This window comes from Selaginella moellendorffii, unplaced genomic scaffold, assembly GCF_000143415.4.
Source record: "Selaginella moellendorffii unplaced genomic scaffold, v1.0 SELMOscaffold_29, whole genome shotgun sequence".
In the NCBI taxonomy this organism is placed as follows: Eukaryota; Viridiplantae; Streptophyta; class Lycopodiopsida; order Selaginellales; family Selaginellaceae; genus Selaginella; species Selaginella moellendorffii.
This window is the reverse complement of record NW_003314290.1, coordinates 1,478,454-1,492,845: the sequence shown is the minus strand read 5'-3', so window position 1 is coordinate 1,492,845 and position 14,392 is coordinate 1,478,454. Positions and strand designations below refer to the sequence as shown.

Genomic DNA, 14,392 nt, shown 5'->3' with positions numbered 1-14,392 from the left:
AACCTTCTCTAACATTCAATGAGCAAACTCCCAAAAAACTAATGTACTATCACTAATTTAGCATGATGGATTATATTTGAGAAAGTTGATCGTATAGTTGTATTGCAGTCCCACAATTCAGCTATTCTATATGAGGCAAACAATCATTCACTCATATTGCAGTCTCACGGTACAAAATGAAAGAATATACCTTTCTTAAGGGTATATTATATTTTAAGTAATCATTAATTAATAAGAATTAAACTCATGGCATTTACTTCAATACCACATATAGTGCTCCCCTATCTCTCTTCCATTAAGCCAACTGAAAAATGCACAATTGCTTGATAAAAAAAATTTAATAGCTATTTTATCCCTATCTATCCTTTAATGTACATAATGATAATATATCCAAATCTTATTTTATAATCATATGTGCTACAGCTATGAATATATATTTAAATTTCTATTGGAACAAACAATATTGATTTAGGTTTTCAGGACTACCATAGATTTCTATCCTATTAGAAAAGGAAACCCTCACATAATTGTATGTCACAATGCTATGCTGCAAAAACTTTGAAGGTTTTAAAATAGAATCCTTTAAAAAATAATTAAATTAATTAAAACAATATAAAATATAGAATATCCTCAAACTCTACACTAATCTACCTAACAACAAACTAAAAACTAAAAAATATTTCTGTTTACTCAATTAAACGGACATAAATCCAATGGTCTCATGCTTTTTCACTATAAGACTAATATATGAATGAATATACTATATTTTAAGAATGCTCTATTTTATCATTTATTTATATATTATTTACATGGAAGCATGAGACAAAGGGATTCAAAGTAAGTTGCCCAGATGATCAACACAGACATTATAAATTGATTATAGATGTTTATGTGGTTCAGTAACATTTTGAGGATCAGTAAATGTCAGATGGATGGACATTTTTATATTTTTTGAACTCTTTGTAAATATATTTTTTTTGTTTCTTTTTATCATTAGCTAAGTGAAACTAAAGCATGCAAATGTTGAAAGAGGTGTTATCTTATAATAGTAATGTAACAGCTGTTGTTAGTGTATGCATCCCCATTTCCCAAGATCATAACATGCTATTCTAACATATAATAAGTGCTGAAACATCATATAGTCATTTATGCTTTTTATGAATTGTGGTACAAATGTTATTGTATTACAAAGGAGTGGGGAGGAGTGATCACCTCCTTTCTTAATTTTGGGTATACTAAGATTGTTATATGTTAATTTTCACATTCTTATAGTTCACATTACAGATTTAAATTTAAACTGCTAGTAAAATGGTGGCAACTGAGGCAGATTTTGTCACCTTGCTCACTTCTTGTAAGGATCTATCAAAGGCTCAGCAACTCCATACCCAAATCGCACATAGCAATCATTCAAATAGCCACTACCTTGCTAATCTCCTTGTCCAGACATATGGGAACTGTGGGAGCTTGAAAAAGGCAAAGCTAGTTTTTGATGGAATCCGCCAGCCAAACAGTTTTTCATGGAGCATAATATTGACTGCATATGCTCAAAATGGCCATTTGGAGGAGGCGAGTAATATTGCCAAAGAAATGCCCAGTAAAAATGTGGTTGCATGGAATTCTCTGTTGAAATCATATGTAAAAGCTGGCAAACTCTGCGAATCGAGAGTAATTTTCGACAGTATGCTCTATAGAAACACAGTGACGTGGACAATACTAATAGCTGCATATGCCGGAGCGGGGCAAATGGATGATGCCGAGGCACTGTTTAATGCAATGTCGGACTGGACTGTGGTGACATGGACGGCCATGATGAAAGGATACGCTCAGATTGGGTGCATATCAAAAGCCAAAGAATTGTTTGATTCCATGATGGAAAGAAATGTAGTGACATGGAATATTATGATCGCTGCCTATGTGGAAAATGGCCTCTTCAAAGAAGCACTGGTTTTGTTTGAAGCAATGCCATTTTGGAACACCGTGTCATGCAATACGATAATGCAAGGTTACTGTCTAGATGGTTGTTTTGACAAGGCCAAAGAACTATTGTGTAAAATGGTAGAGAAAGATGTTGTTACTTCGAACATTCTTCTCACGGCATATGCCCAACATGGGCAACTAGAACAAAGCAAGGAAATCTTCGACCGAATGACAAGTAGAAGCATCTTATCTTGGAATCTTGTGCTAATGGCATACACCAAGGCATCACTTTTAAAAGATGCCGTGGAGATGTTTGAGAAGAGTATGCCTTGGAGGAGTTTAGTATCGTGGTCGATACTTCTCCAGGGGCTTGGAGAGAACTTTCTTTTTGATGAAGCCAGAAAGGTATTTGACGATATGCCTGAGTGGGATAATGTGTGTTGGACGTCAATCATAGTGATGCTTGGAAAAGGTGGCAATTTAGAGGAAGCCACAGCAATGTTCCAAAAGATGCCAAGACACTGTGTTGTCTCGTCTACATGCCTGATTCAAGCATATGCCCAGTCTGGGAATCTATCTAAAGCTAAAGAAATCTTTGATGAGATGCCAGAGAGAAATTTGGTTTCCTACAATGTCTTGCTGGAAGCATACGGTATGGAGCTTGGAAAGGTGGTGGAGGCCAAAAGGCTATTTGACACCATGCCCGAACATTGTGACGTCTCGTGGAATATCCTGATCTACTCGTATTGCCTTGCCAGAAATCTCGAAGATGCCAGGGTCATGTTTGAGAAGATACCGCAGCGCGACAGTGTGTCGTACAACACGCTGGTCCAGGCGTACGGCGCCAGTGGTCATCTCCTCGACGCAAAGTTGGTGTTCGATTCCTCGCCCTGGCGAGATACCGTCTCCTGGAACACAATGCTTACGGCATATTCTCTGAACGGGCAAAGTCTCGAGACTATGGATTTGTTCCAGAGAATGCCTGCTAGGGATCTCGCGAGCTGGATTTCGATGCTCGCGTGTCTAGCGCGCAGTGGAAATCGTCGCGAAGCTCTGCAGCTATTCGAGCGGATGCCTGATCGCAGCATCGCCGCGGTGAATGCGCTCCTCGCATCGCCGCATTCTCAGTCGGATCACGCGGCGGAGCTCTTGATCGGGATGGCGATGGAAGGATTCCAGCCGGATGCTGTCACATTCATCGCGATCTTGCATGCCAGCAGCCACAGCGGATTGGTGGATCGGGCTGTTAAGGGTTTCTTGCTCATGAGCCAAGAACACGGCCTCTCGCCGTGGAGAGAGCACTACTGCTGCATTGTCGATGTTCTTGGACGGGCTGGGCAGATCGACAGCGCCAAGGAGCTCGTGGAATCTATGCCGTTTGAGCCGCAGGCCACGGAGCTGGGATCGCTGCTAGCTGCATCGATTCATAGAAAGGAATCGATTGGGGTTGCACGGCGCATTGTGGAGCTCGATCGATGGAATGCCGGATCCTACACAGCGCTAGCCAAGTCCTGTAAGGCGCCAGGGTAATGGATCTTCTTGGTTCCAGGAATTCCTTTGCTGAGCTCCTGCGTCACTGCAAATCGCTGCGCGAGGCCAAGAGCGCGCACGCCGATGTTGCCAAGGCAGGGCTGGATCGCAGCGACACATTTCTGGGGAATCTTGTTGTCCAGATGTATGCTCGTTGTGGCAGCTTGCAAGAAGCGCGCAAGGCGTTTGACAGGATCGAGCAGCCAAACGTTTTCTCCTGGACTCTACTGATCACAGCATATGCCCGAAACGGGCAAATTGAAGAGGCTTCTTTCTTGTATGACAACGCCCCCGAGCCGGATGTGATCCTTTCCACCGCGATGCTCACAGCCTTGGTGGAGAACAATAAGCTCGACGATGCCCGAAAGGTATTCTCAAAAATACCTGAGAAGAATGTGGTGTCCTGGAATGCTATGATCTCTGGTTTTGTTCAAGCAGGGCTTTGCGAGGAGGCATTTGGAGCTTTTCAGCAAATGGATCTCGAAGGGTTTTCTCCAAATTCAGTGACTCTGGTGAGCATTCTCAGTGGCTGTACGAGCTTAGCTCAAGGCAAGATGATTCATGGTAGCATTTGCTTCGAGGTTGAGACCAAAGCTATCAACGCACTGATAAGCATGTATGGCAGGTTTGCAAGCTTGGGTGATGCTCGGAGAGTTTTTGATGCTTTAGAAGAGAAGGACATTGTTTCATGGACTGGGATGATCTCGGCTTACGTGCACAACCAGGAAAAGAACCGGGCTATGGAAACTTTCGCAAGAATGGACCTAGAAGGCGTTAGTCCAAACCGGGTCACTCTGGTAAGCGTTCTCAATTGCTGTAGCGCGCCTTCCAGCGTAACTTTCATTCGTGCAGAGGCCGTGGCAGCCGGTTTTCAAGCTCATATCAGTCTGAACAATGCGCTCATCACTGCCTATGCGAGAACCGGATTGATCAAAGTTTCTCAAGCCATCTTCCTGGTTATGCCGGAAAAGGATACCATCTCATTCAACGCTATGATAATCGCGTATGCCCAGCAAGGGCATGCCCGAGAAGCGCTGGAGCTGCCGTGGCTCATGGAGATGGAAGGCTTCTCCAGGGACCGGATCACTTTCACCAACATCTTCTTCGCCTGTGGCCACTCGGGGTTGCTGGAGAGATGCTGGGAGGACCTTCTCGCAATGCAGGCCGACTTCCAGTTGAAGCCTTTGCCGGATCATTACCAGTGCTTGATGGAGCTCCTGGGAAAAGCTGGGAAGCTGGAAGAAGTCGAGGACTTGATCGGCAGCATGCCTTACGAGCCCGACTCGGTGGCGTGGAACTCTCTGCTGGGAGCTTGCAAGATCCACAGTGACTCCAGCCGAGGAACACGAGCAACGCAGAGGTACGTGGATTTAAGTCCAGGTAATGCCACTCCTTACGTGCTAAGTTCTAATATGCACGCTCAAGATCGTGGCTTTCAGGTCCTGGATTCTCAATAGCAACCAAGGTATACACTTCTTATTCACTGCCACTGGAATTGCATGAAAGTTCCAAGTTTTCTCAAAACTTGACAGTTCTCGTTTCTAGATGATCTTACTTTAAGTCGATGAACTTCCAGGTCAAGTTTCCGAGTCTCCAGGAGATTTTGAGCTAGTTGGCTGGCTGGAAAGAAGAAAATGCTGCGATCCAACGGCAGTGATGTGGACGCCCCGTCGGATTCGACGTGGCACGCGGGAGGCCTTTCGCTCTGCTTTTCTATCTGACACGTCGGACGCGTCCCAGGCCGCCTATTCATCGATCGAATACGTTTGTGAGTGCGCTATCGTTTTCTATTTCTCTCTTCCAGCTCCATTCTCATTTTATCTTGTATATGATCGTGTGAGGCGCGCGCGCTCTAGGCTATGGCGGCGGCGGTGGCAGCGTCGCAGGCGGCGCTATTCAAGTCTCCTTTCCAATCTTTGGATTCGTGCGATGAGCAGAAGAGCGTGAAGTTTAGGAGCACATTTCATGGATCGCGCCGGATCAGCAAGGCGGCTAGATGGAGCAGGCATCTCTTAGCGGGGCAGCAGCATCGGATTTCTTGCTCCGTGAATGCTCCCAGGTAGATTTCTCTGACCTAAATTGTTTTCCCGCTAATTCTTTCTTGCTGCGATCTTTCTCTTCCAGTCCAGCTCAAGCGCCACCGCTGCCCAAGGGAGCCGAATGCTACGGTGTTTTTTGCGTTATTTATGATCTTAAAGAAGTAAGTTGGATTGGATTCCAGTGTGATAGCGACTGAACATTGGATCCACCAGGAGGAGAAACCGAAATCATGGAAGAAAAAACTCGTGCGCGTTGCAGTATCAGGAGCTGCTGGGACGATCTCCAATCATCTTCTTTTCAAGGTATGAGTTCGTCTTTCTCTTTTATCTATGCATTTACTCCTTTCACTCTTCCTAGATTGCATCTGGCGAGGTTTTTGGACCCGATCAACCTGTGGCACTCAATCTTCTGGGATCAGAGCGATCGAAAGAAGCACTTGAAGGTCTTCAAGTTTTACAAAACTGGATTTTGAGTATCTATCTCACGTGAGTTTTGCAGGAGTTGCTATGGAGTTAGAAGATTCACTCTATCCTCTGTTGAGGGAGGTCATAATCGGCATAGACCCGTATGAGGTGTTTCGAGATGCGGAGTGGGCTCTGCTTATTGGTGCTAAACCTCGGGGACCAGGCATGGAGCGAGCTGACTTACTTGACATCAATGGGCAAATATTTGCCGCACAGGTTGGAATCTCTCTTTTATCAAATGATAAGTTCAAAACCTTGCGGTTTTGCAGGGTAAAGCTCTTAATGAAGTAGCTAGCTCGAACGTGAAGGTTGTTGTAGTGGGAAATCCATGCAATACCAAGTATGTATTTTTCTCGCTGTTTTCTATACTTACGAGGTGGTTTTTCTTTGTTTCAGCGCTCTCATTTGCATGAAAAATGCACCCCGGATTCCCAATAAAAACTTCCATGCTCTTACTCGGCTGGACGAAAACAGAGCAAAATGCCAGGTACATTCTTCAGACAAGTCTTGGATCTGTTCTTTTTTATACCTTTTACTACATTTCCATACCTAGTAGCTCGCTCTTAAAGCTGGAGTATTTTATGACAACGTTTCGAATGTTACTATCTGGGGAAACCATTCTACAACACAAGTATGTGCTTTATTCAATTGGAAATACAGACAAGAATCTTTTTTGGCATGAAGGTACCTGACTTTCTGAATGCAAAAATCAATGGAAGGCCTGTGAAAGAAGTCATAACCGATCACAAGTGGCTTGAGGAACAGTTTACTCCAACTGTACAAACGGTCTGGTTTTCTCGAACTTGAAAGGATTCAAGTACTAGATTCACCTGTTTATGCAGCGGGGAGGTGTTCTCATCAAGAAATGGGGGCGCTCTTCTGCTGCATCCACAGCAGTATCGATCGTGGACGCAATGAAATCCTTGGTTCAGCCCACTCCCCCTGGGGACTGGTTTTCTTCGGGGGTAACATTTCCTTGCAAGTTCTCGTAAAACTTTGAAAAAAATTTCTTTCTTGTTCAGGTTTATGCTGCTGGGAACCCTTATGGCATTGACGGCGATCTTGTCTTCAGCTTACCATGCAGATCGAAGGTGAGGTTACTTGATCTCACTCGCGAAAAACTTATATGTTGCTATCTCATCCAGGGAGACGGTGATTACGAGATCGTGCCGGGACTTCATATTGACAAGTATCTATACGAGCGCATAAAGAAGGTAACATCCACTTGGAAATTAGAACTGAAGAGAATTCTCTCTTTTTTCCACAGAGCGAGGACGAACTTATCGCGGAAAGGAAATGCGTTGCTCATCTTATCGGCGAGGTATGTCGTTCTTTCTCCTCAATCAAAAGCAATGGTGTTCTATCCATTGTCTTCCCCTCGTTTGTTTCAGGAGAATGGATTTTGTGATCTTCCTGGAGGCGACACAATGCTCCCTGGAGAACAATAGCAAACAAACTAATTTTTGGAAAACTTGATCTGGACACGTGTCAATGTTTGATAGGTACTAGGTTTCTGAGGTTTTTGTGGACGAATGCTTAGTGAAGAGCGTAGCGGGCAGTGGAGCTGAGCGTGGCGGCTCGCGGGAATCTCTGCGGGAATGTTGTGAAATCTCCGGGATTTGCGAGGTGCAAGGTAGGTTTGGCGCGCAATGGAGACGAAATCCTCTGGTAGGTCTTTCTTGCCTCGATGGATGAGGATTTCATGGCTTGTGGCATGTCTAGGTGGAATAGTGGCGAAAAGTGAGGCACACACGGTGAGTCGAGTAATTCTTTCTTGTAACGAGGAATTCTCACACTTGGGTCGTTCTTGTAGGAGGCCGAGTATAGTGGCGAAGGGAAGGCATTAATCGGTAAGACAATTACAAAGAAAGACACTCCTGGAACTGTGGAGGACTATGATTCCGAGACCAAACTTTACAAGGTTTTGTTCTTCGGACTTGCCGTTGTCAGTTTTCTTAAAATTCGTGTCTTTGCTTTTGTAGGTGAGATTCGAGGGCGACCAAACTGAGGAGATTAAATGGGAAGAACTACAGAAGTATATCCCACAAGAAATCATTTTCAAGAGGTAATCTTTACAATTTTTTTGTGCTTGCTTGGCGAATCTCTTCTCCTTTTTCCAGATTTTCTCAAAAGAAAAAAGAGCCTAGTGTTGACCAGCAAGATAAACCAGGAGAACAGTCTACAAACTCTGAAGCAGCTACAGATAGTGAGGATGATGTCAAGGCGAAGAATAGTGATTATGAACGGGAAGCAAGGATCCAGCAAGTATCTAACGAGAACGCCATCGTGATCACGCAAGTCCAAGAAGTGCAAAGGATGGAGAAGATGGACATGCTTGCGGACGTGGTGGTTCAGAGCAAACTCGAGGGGGTGGCGACGAAGAAAAGGCCACGTAAATCCGCTGCTCCCGTGAAGCTGCAACAAGAGGTTGACGCAATCAGTAGTGGCGAGGAAGCGGATGAAGAGGACGAAGAGGATGACGAGGAAAGCCATGACGAAGATAGCGAGAGCCTAGACAGTTTAAGCGAGGACGGATCAGAAGACGAGCCAGAGATCGACAGTGAAGACGAGGACGACGACGAAGAGGATGAAGAGCGGGATAGGAAAGACGGAGTCGACGACGACAGTGATTGCAGCTTGAACGAGAGCGATCTGGAGAGGCTGAGAAAGAAGCCCAAGAAGAAACGAAAGCACGTCTTGACGCTGCAGAGGTGGAGGGGCTACAAGAAGAAGCGCAGGCTCGCGAAACAGGAGGGATCCGATGGCACCCTGGCGATCAAGCGGCAGAAGAGACCCAAGAAGCCGACTCCAGTGGACGAGGTTACGAGGCGGCGTCAGGTCGTCGCAGCGGAGCTCAAGAGGAAACTCAAGGAGAGCTCTGCGAATCTCAAGCGGAAGAAGAAGAAGAAGAAGACCGTGGCTGTGGAGTCTATTGTGGAGCCAAGCCTGGTGGAGCTGAGTCCGGCAAAGCTAGCTCTTCCGGAACCACCCGAGGTGCTGGAGTCGCCGGAGCCGGCTCCAAAATCTCTCGAGGTTGCTACTCCCTCCACAGCGATTACTTCTACGAACTTAAACGCGAGCGAGAGCAAGCCATCGCCGTTCGACCGGGGAATCAAGCTCCGGGGACGCAAGCTGAGGAAGAGATTCAATGGAAGAGTCTTTCGCGGCGAAGTTGCGGACTACGACAGAAGGAACCGACGCTACAAGGTTTGGTCTCGAAAGAAGTATTTTTGCATGGATTTTTTTACCTGTGAGCTTGTGATCAGGTCCGATACGAAGATGGCGACGAGGAGCAGCTAATGTGGAAGGACGTGGGGCCGCTGCTGGTGCCATTCGAGGAGCTGCATACGTGGGACGATCCAAACTATCAGCCGCAGCAAACGCGAGTTATAAGCTCGGAGCTCCTTGCAGTGGAGAAGAAGGCCAGGGAGGAGAAGCTAAAGCTTCCAAAACTCAAGCCTCAAGTCGTCAAGTAAGAGCGATCTCTCTCTCTCTCTCTCTCTCTCTCTCTCTCTCTCTCTGTGTTGTGTTGTGATTCTTTGTTTGATGTTTGTATTTCCTAACTGATTCTTTGTGTAGGCTCTTTGGTTGATGATTAAAGATCTCTCATCGTTTGTGACTAGATTCATTGTGTGTGTTTTGTGATTCTTTGCCTGATGTTTGTATTTCCTAACTGATCCTTTGTGAAGGTTCTTTGGTTGATGGTTAAAAGGTCTCCCTCTCCCATCGTTTCGTTTGTGACTAGATTCATTGCTTGATGGTTTGATCTCTCATCGTTTTTCTTGTTTGTGACTAGATTCATTTGATTTTTATATCCAGTTAAAGTTGTAGTACCTCTTCATTGACAGGAAAGAGCGGAAGGAACGTTGAAACAGGTGATCCAAAGGTCGTCCAAAGGTCGTCAACGCACATCAGCTGCAAAATTTTAACTTGAATTCATTACGTTGTAGCACGTGGTGTAGAGACCCGGTGTTGTTTCTAGCCGCCGCGTTTTCCAGGTGCATTCTAGGTGTAGGCTTTTACTGACATAGACTTGTACTTTAGGGCAATGTTGGCATCAATCAGAGAGCATCAAAGCATCATCGCATCCTTGCCCATAGATTTCTCTTGCCGAAGAGCAGCATCACAAGGCTTGGCAATGGATCAAAGGGCCCTGGCAATGGATCGCCAATCGTGGGTATTCACCAAACAGGTAAATTGCTCTTGCGGAGGAGGAGGAAGAGCTACTGGATCGCTACCATCACGCTTGCATTGGCTTCCATCGCCTAATAAGCTTCCCCCGATCGCTCGCTCCGTGCGGAGATTGCCAAGTCCTCTGGCGGCGGCGGCAGTAAATACCAACGGTTCTTGCGTGGTTAGAGAGAACCACCGGGATTATGTGCATTGGTTCAGGGAAGCGTGGCCATACATCCAAGGCCATCGCGGCAGCACATTCGTGATCGTTGTCCCAGGCGAGATTTTAGCAAAGCGAGAGACTCTAGACAATATCTTGCAGGTCGTTGTGGTGATCTCAATTGTTCCTCGCTGATTATCATTTGCCTCGACTTTGTCAGGATGTTTCACTGCTCCATGGATTGGGAATCCAGATTGTGCTCGTTCCGGGGGTCCGCGTCCAAATCGACGATCTTCTCCGGGAGAGGGGTAAGGAGATTTGGATCTGCGAGAGGAGGGACTCTAGTTTTTCGAGCGGAAAAGAGAGGTTGGATTTCAGAGGAACGACACAAACAGCTAATAAATGCTTGTAGATTGCAGGTAGAGAGCCGCGATATGTTGGAGCTTACAGGATAACTGATGCTCACGCTCTCGATGCTTCCATGGAGGCGGCTGGAAAATTGCGCGTCGAGATAGAGGCGAAGCTCTCACGAGGACCAAGCATCCCTGTTCTTCGTCGGCATGGCGAGAATGGGAGGTGGCACGAGTCCGGCTTGGGTGTTGCGAGTGGGAATTTTCTGTCAGCAAAGGTTCGTGAAGGCGTGATGAGAATCTGCGTAATGATCTGGGCTTGAACTGTGCAGCGAAGAGGCGTGGTCAATGGAGTGGACTTTGGAGCGACTGGAGAAGTGAAAAAGATTGATGCGGAACGCATCAAAGAGAGGCTCGACAAGAACTGTATCGTCCTGATGAGCAATCTTGGGTATTCTAGCACGGGAGAGGTTCTAAACTGCAAGTAAGCATCCATTGCCTTTGATCTTTGATCTTTCTTTCTTTTTCTCAAAACGTTTTTAGTACGTACGAGGTGGCGACGGCGTGCGCGGTGGCTCTTCAGGCTGACAAGCTTTTGTGCCTGCTCGACAGTCCGGTTCTTGACGAGAATGGATTTCTGATTCGCTTCATGACACTTCCTCGGGCCGACCAGCTGATAAGACAGCGCGCAAGCCAAAGCTACATCGCTGCCGATTACGTGAAGGCTCTGGCGGGGTCAAGCTACGTGAAAAGTCTCGGTCTAGCGGACGTTCCTTTCCCGAATGAAAGGCGCGGTTTTTATGTGAGTGCGTCGACCGGCGACTTAGCACTCAGCGAAGAGAACTATGATTCCTGCGGGAAGGGGTTTGCTGTTGGTGGCTTGGTGCGGACACAAGGATACTTATCGGAGTTGACGGCCTCTGTTCACGTTTGTCGGGTAAGAACTTCGGAGCTTTCGAATATAATTTTTTTTTTTTCGCGAAACTGAAGCTGTGCCGTGCTGATCCTTAGGCAGGGGTAAGGCGGGTCCATCTCTTGGATGGTACCATTGAGGGAGCTCTTCTCCTTGAGCTTTACACCAGAGATGGAATAGGCACGATGATCGCAAGGTAAAGTCTCGTTGTTTATCAGTTTTAAATTGTTTGTGATGTTTGGATCTTTGACTGATGATTTAATGCTCGATACAGTGATATGTACGAAGGCATTCGTTGTGCCACCAAGGACGATCTTCAGGATGTAGAGAAGTTATTGCGTCCTCTGGAAGAAAGTGGGATACTCGTGAAAAGGTCGCGGGAAAAGGTACTTTGTTTATTCACTCTCGATTCCGATGGCTCTCAATGAGATGTTCTCCGCAGTTACGAGGGGAGCTGGAGCATTATGTCGTCGTGGAAAGAGAAGGATCGTTAATTGCCTGCTGCGCACTGTATCCTTTCCTCAAAGACAAATGCGCAGAAGTTGGAGCTTTCGCTGTTTCTCCCGAGTGTCGCGGCCACGGCCAAGGCGACAGCCTACTCGGTTCGTGCATGCATCTTTCTAGTTTATTGTTTCCTATGCGGAGCATAGAAACTAACCGGTTTCGCGATTGCAGATTATGTAGAGCAAAAGGCTGCTGCAATGGATTGCCAGTATCTCTTCCTCTTGACAACTCGCGCCGCAGATTGGTAAACAACTCTCGTCGATCTTTACGATCTTTGGATAAAAAAGAAAAAAACGTTTTTGTTTATGTTTCTCCAGGTTCGTTAGCAGGGGATTTTTCCAGTGCCCCCTGGAGCAACTGCCGGCGGCGAGGCGGTCCGGAATAGACTTCACGAGAGGCTCCAAGTATTACATGAAGTCCTTGCAGCCGCGGCCGTGCAGCAGCGCACAGCTCGCCCTCCAGTTTTGAGGCGATGTCTCGAGTCTATACAGTGAGTACGCGTCCGTTTTCTTTTTTTCTACTTTGTCAAGGAGTCCGTGTGAGAGCCTGTCCTTTCAACTTCACAGGTAGAAGATGTATACCCGGGCGAGAATAATGCGTCAAGCTTTTCGGGATGGGAGAAACTTTCTTCCACAACTTGGCTGTACTTCTCCGGGAGAGCATTCGATCGATCCAGTCGTCCTCGCGGAAGAGCGAGCGAGCGAAAGAGAGGAGAAAGAAAACTGGTTTCTTGGAAGCGAGAATTTTGCCGAGCAGTGGTGAATGCCAATACAGCCGGTGTGATTCTTTGGTACAAAATAAAAAAACCAAGCACACTCCTTTGAAACATTAAAGTGTAGCCGTTATAAAGGCTCGCGTTTAAAAAGATGGGGTGAGATCCCGGCCGCTAGATCCGACGGTGATTGGAGGCCGTCAATATCCGGTCCAACTTCCTTGGAACACACCCGTACGGAACGCGGCTGAAATGGCCCATGGTGGGTGGCGCAGGGATAAAGATTCCCTGGAGATGCTGGTATGGCAGGGTCGCCTCACTGGCTCACTGGCATTGGTATAGTTTCCTTAGGGTTCTACCACTCTTTTCGTTCTTTCGCCCTTCTTCGCGCTTCCTCCTGCCAGGGCTGCGTCGTGATGATCGTCTTGGAAATCTCTACCGCAATGACGGCGATCTGCGGCCCTGCGCAGTGATTCTTTCCCCCCGTTCTTGAAATCTTTGCTCTTCTTGATCGATCGATCGATCGATCTTTCGATCTTTCCATGGCGCGGCTGGAGATCCGGGTCGCTGCCGTCGTGTTCTTGCTGGCGCTGTCGCGGTTCCGATGTGACGAGGAGGAGATTTCGCGCAAGACTTACATTGTGAGGATGGACAAGGGAGCAATGCCGGCGATATTTCGGACGCACGAATCCTGGTATGAATCCACTCTCGCAGCAGCGTCGGGAATCCACGCCGCCGCCCCGGCGGCCGAATTCATCCACATCTACAACACGGCGATGCACGGATTCGCGGCCAAGATGAGCGCTCGCCAGGCGGCGGCGCTGGAATCCGCCCCGGGATTCATCCACATGTTTCCAGACTCCGCCAAGAAGCTCCACACGACGTATAGCCCACAGTTCTTGCATCTGGAGCAGTCCAACCACGCGCCATCGCTCCTCTGGAAGGATTCCACCTATGGCTCCGAGGCAATCGTGGGGATCTTCGACACTGGCGTGTGGCCGCAGAGCCAGAGCTTCGACGATCGCAAGATGTCGCCGGTTCCATCGCGGTGGAAGGGGACCTGCCAGGCCGGCCCGGGCTTCGATCCAAAGCTGTGCAACCGCAAGCTCATCGGCGCGCGATTCTTCTACCGCGGCTACGAGGCGATGAGCGGTCCTATCAACGACACCACCGAGTTTAAGTCGCCCAGGGACTCGGACGGCCACGGCACGCACACGGCCTCCACTGCCGCCGGGCGGGACGTGTACCGCGCGGATCTCCTCGGCTTTGCCGCCGGTACCGCTCGCGGCATGGCGCCCAAGGCACGCATCGCCGCCTACAAGGTCTGCTGGCAGTCGGGCTGCTTCGACTCGGACATCCTCGCGGCTTTCGACCGCGCTGTCTCGGACGGCGTGGACGTGATCTCTCTCTCGGTCGGCGGTGGAGTGATGCCTTACTACCTCGACAGCATTGCCATCGGCTCCTTCGCGGCCATGGAGCGGGGAATTTTCGTGGCTTGCTCGGGCGGGAACGAAGGCCCGACCGATATGTCGGTGACCAACATTGCGCCTTGGATCACCACCGTCGGGGCCAGCACCATGGACCGGAGCTTCCCCGCGAATGTGAAGCTGGGCAATGGGATGGTGATAC

General features: G+C 47.9%; 6 protein-coding genes across 8 annotated transcripts in view; all 6 read left to right on the top strand.

Moving 5' to 3' along the window:
* Positions 1-1,308: 1,308 nt before the first annotated feature.
* Positions 1,309-3,447, top strand: LOC112348406 (pentatricopeptide repeat-containing protein At4g02750-like). Its single transcript, XM_024680806.1, has one exon. It carries the CDS (start codon positions 1,309-1,311, stop codon positions 3,445-3,447), a length of 2,139 nt encoding a protein of 712 aa, XP_024536574.1.
* LOC112348438 (pentatricopeptide repeat-containing protein At2g13600-like) lies at positions 3,373-5,114 on the top strand. Its single transcript, XM_024680907.1, has 2 exons — positions 3,373-4,912; positions 5,024-5,114. Exon 1 carries the CDS (start codon positions 3,447-3,449, stop codon positions 4,902-4,904), a length of 1,458 nt encoding a protein of 485 aa, XP_024536675.1. The 5' UTR covers positions 3,373-3,446; the 3' UTR covers positions 4,905-4,912; positions 5,024-5,114.
* Positions 5,115-5,203: 89 nt separating this feature from the next.
* LOC9646326 (malate dehydrogenase [NADP] 1, chloroplastic) lies at positions 5,204-7,435 on the top strand. The gene is made up of 14 exons (XM_024680908.1): positions 5,204-5,506; positions 5,572-5,647; positions 5,700-5,789; positions 5,845-5,929; positions 5,986-6,167; positions 6,221-6,291; positions 6,348-6,438; positions 6,508-6,582; positions 6,636-6,737; positions 6,794-6,916; positions 6,974-7,042; positions 7,097-7,165; positions 7,219-7,272; positions 7,343-7,435. The coding sequence occupies exons 1-14, from the start codon at positions 5,307-5,309 to the stop codon at positions 7,397-7,399; spliced, it is 1,344 nt and encodes a 447-aa protein (XP_024536676.1). The 5' UTR covers positions 5,204-5,306; the 3' UTR covers positions 7,400-7,435.
* An 11-nt stretch (positions 7,436-7,446) lies between these two features.
* Positions 7,447-9,916, top strand: LOC112348437 (nucleolin-like). Its single transcript, XM_024680906.1, has 7 exons — positions 7,447-7,619; positions 7,674-7,705; positions 7,765-7,872; positions 7,934-8,016; positions 8,072-9,158; positions 9,218-9,423; positions 9,800-9,916. Exons 1-7 carry the CDS (start codon positions 7,601-7,603, stop codon positions 9,819-9,821), a joined length of 1,557 nt encoding a protein of 518 aa, XP_024536674.1. The 5' UTR covers positions 7,447-7,600; the 3' UTR covers positions 9,822-9,916.
* Positions 9,917-9,999: 83 nt separating this feature from the next.
* LOC9646325 (probable amino-acid acetyltransferase NAGS1, chloroplastic) lies at positions 10,000-12,884 on the top strand. Of its 3 annotated transcripts, none has more exons than XM_002976107.2 (11): positions 10,000-10,446; positions 10,505-10,592; positions 10,704-10,912; positions 10,967-11,118; positions 11,178-11,571; positions 11,646-11,743; positions 11,822-11,933; positions 11,990-12,149; positions 12,223-12,295; positions 12,369-12,541; positions 12,618-12,884. In XM_002976107.2, exons 1-10 carry the CDS (start codon positions 10,000-10,002, stop codon positions 12,517-12,519), a joined length of 1,884 nt encoding a protein of 627 aa, XP_002976153.2. In that variant the 3' UTR covers positions 12,520-12,541; positions 12,618-12,884. The 3 variants fall into 3 exon arrangements, with proteins under 3 accessions (XP_002976153.2, XP_024536672.1, XP_024536673.1); XM_024680904.1 differs by having other exon boundaries at positions 10,414-10,446; positions 10,505-10,650; XM_024680905.1 differs by having other exon boundaries at positions 10,421-10,446; positions 10,697-10,912.
* A 313-nt stretch (positions 12,885-13,197) lies between these two features.
* The window catches only part of LOC9645849 (subtilisin-like protease SBT1.6), a 3,208-nt gene continuing 2,013 nt past the window's right edge, over positions 13,198-14,392 (top strand). The window contains exon 1 of the mRNA XM_024680805.1: positions 13,198-14,385. Within this exon, the coding sequence (XP_024536573.1) occupies positions 13,306-14,385 (1,080 nt within the window). The 5' untranslated portion in view covers positions 13,198-13,305. The remainder of the gene's footprint in view (positions 14,386-14,392) is intronic.

Excerpts from the sequence above, each read along its gene's own strand:
- LOC9646325 (XM_002976107.2), top strand. The coding sequence starts at position 10,000 with ATGTTGGCATCAATCAGAGAGCATCAAAGCATCATCGCATCCTTGCCC. Across the intron at positions 11,572-11,645 it reads CCTCTGTTCACGTTTGTCGG|GCAGGGGTAAGGCGGGTCCA; the intron begins GTAAGAACTTCG and ends GCTGATCCTTAG. Across the intron at positions 11,744-11,821 it reads ATAGGCACGATGATCGCAAG|TGATATGTACGAAGGCATTC; the intron begins GTAAAGTCTCGT and ends TGCTCGATACAG.
- LOC112348406 (XM_024680806.1), top strand. The coding sequence starts at position 1,309 with ATGGTGGCAACTGAGGCAGATTTTGTCACCTTGCTCACTTCTTGTAAG.
- LOC9646326 (XM_024680908.1), top strand. The coding sequence starts at position 5,307 with ATGGCGGCGGCGGTGGCAGCGTCGCAGGCGGCGCTATTCAAGTCTCCT. Across the intron at positions 5,930-5,985 it reads ATCGAAAGAAGCACTTGAAG|GAGTTGCTATGGAGTTAGAA; the intron begins GTCTTCAAGTTT and ends TGAGTTTTGCAG. Across the intron at positions 6,583-6,635 it reads GAAACCATTCTACAACACAA|GTACCTGACTTTCTGAATGC; the intron begins GTATGTGCTTTA and ends TTTGGCATGAAG.
- LOC112348437 (XM_024680906.1), top strand. Across the intron at positions 8,017-8,071 it reads CAAGAAATCATTTTCAAGAG|ATTTTCTCAAAAGAAAAAAG; the intron begins GTAATCTTTACA and ends TCCTTTTTCCAG. Across the intron at positions 9,424-9,799 it reads CTCAAGCCTCAAGTCGTCAA|GAAAGAGCGGAAGGAACGTT; the intron begins GTAAGAGCGATC and ends CTTCATTGACAG.
- LOC112348438 (XM_024680907.1), top strand. The coding sequence starts at position 3,447 with ATGGATCTTCTTGGTTCCAGGAATTCCTTTGCTGAGCTCCTGCGTCAC.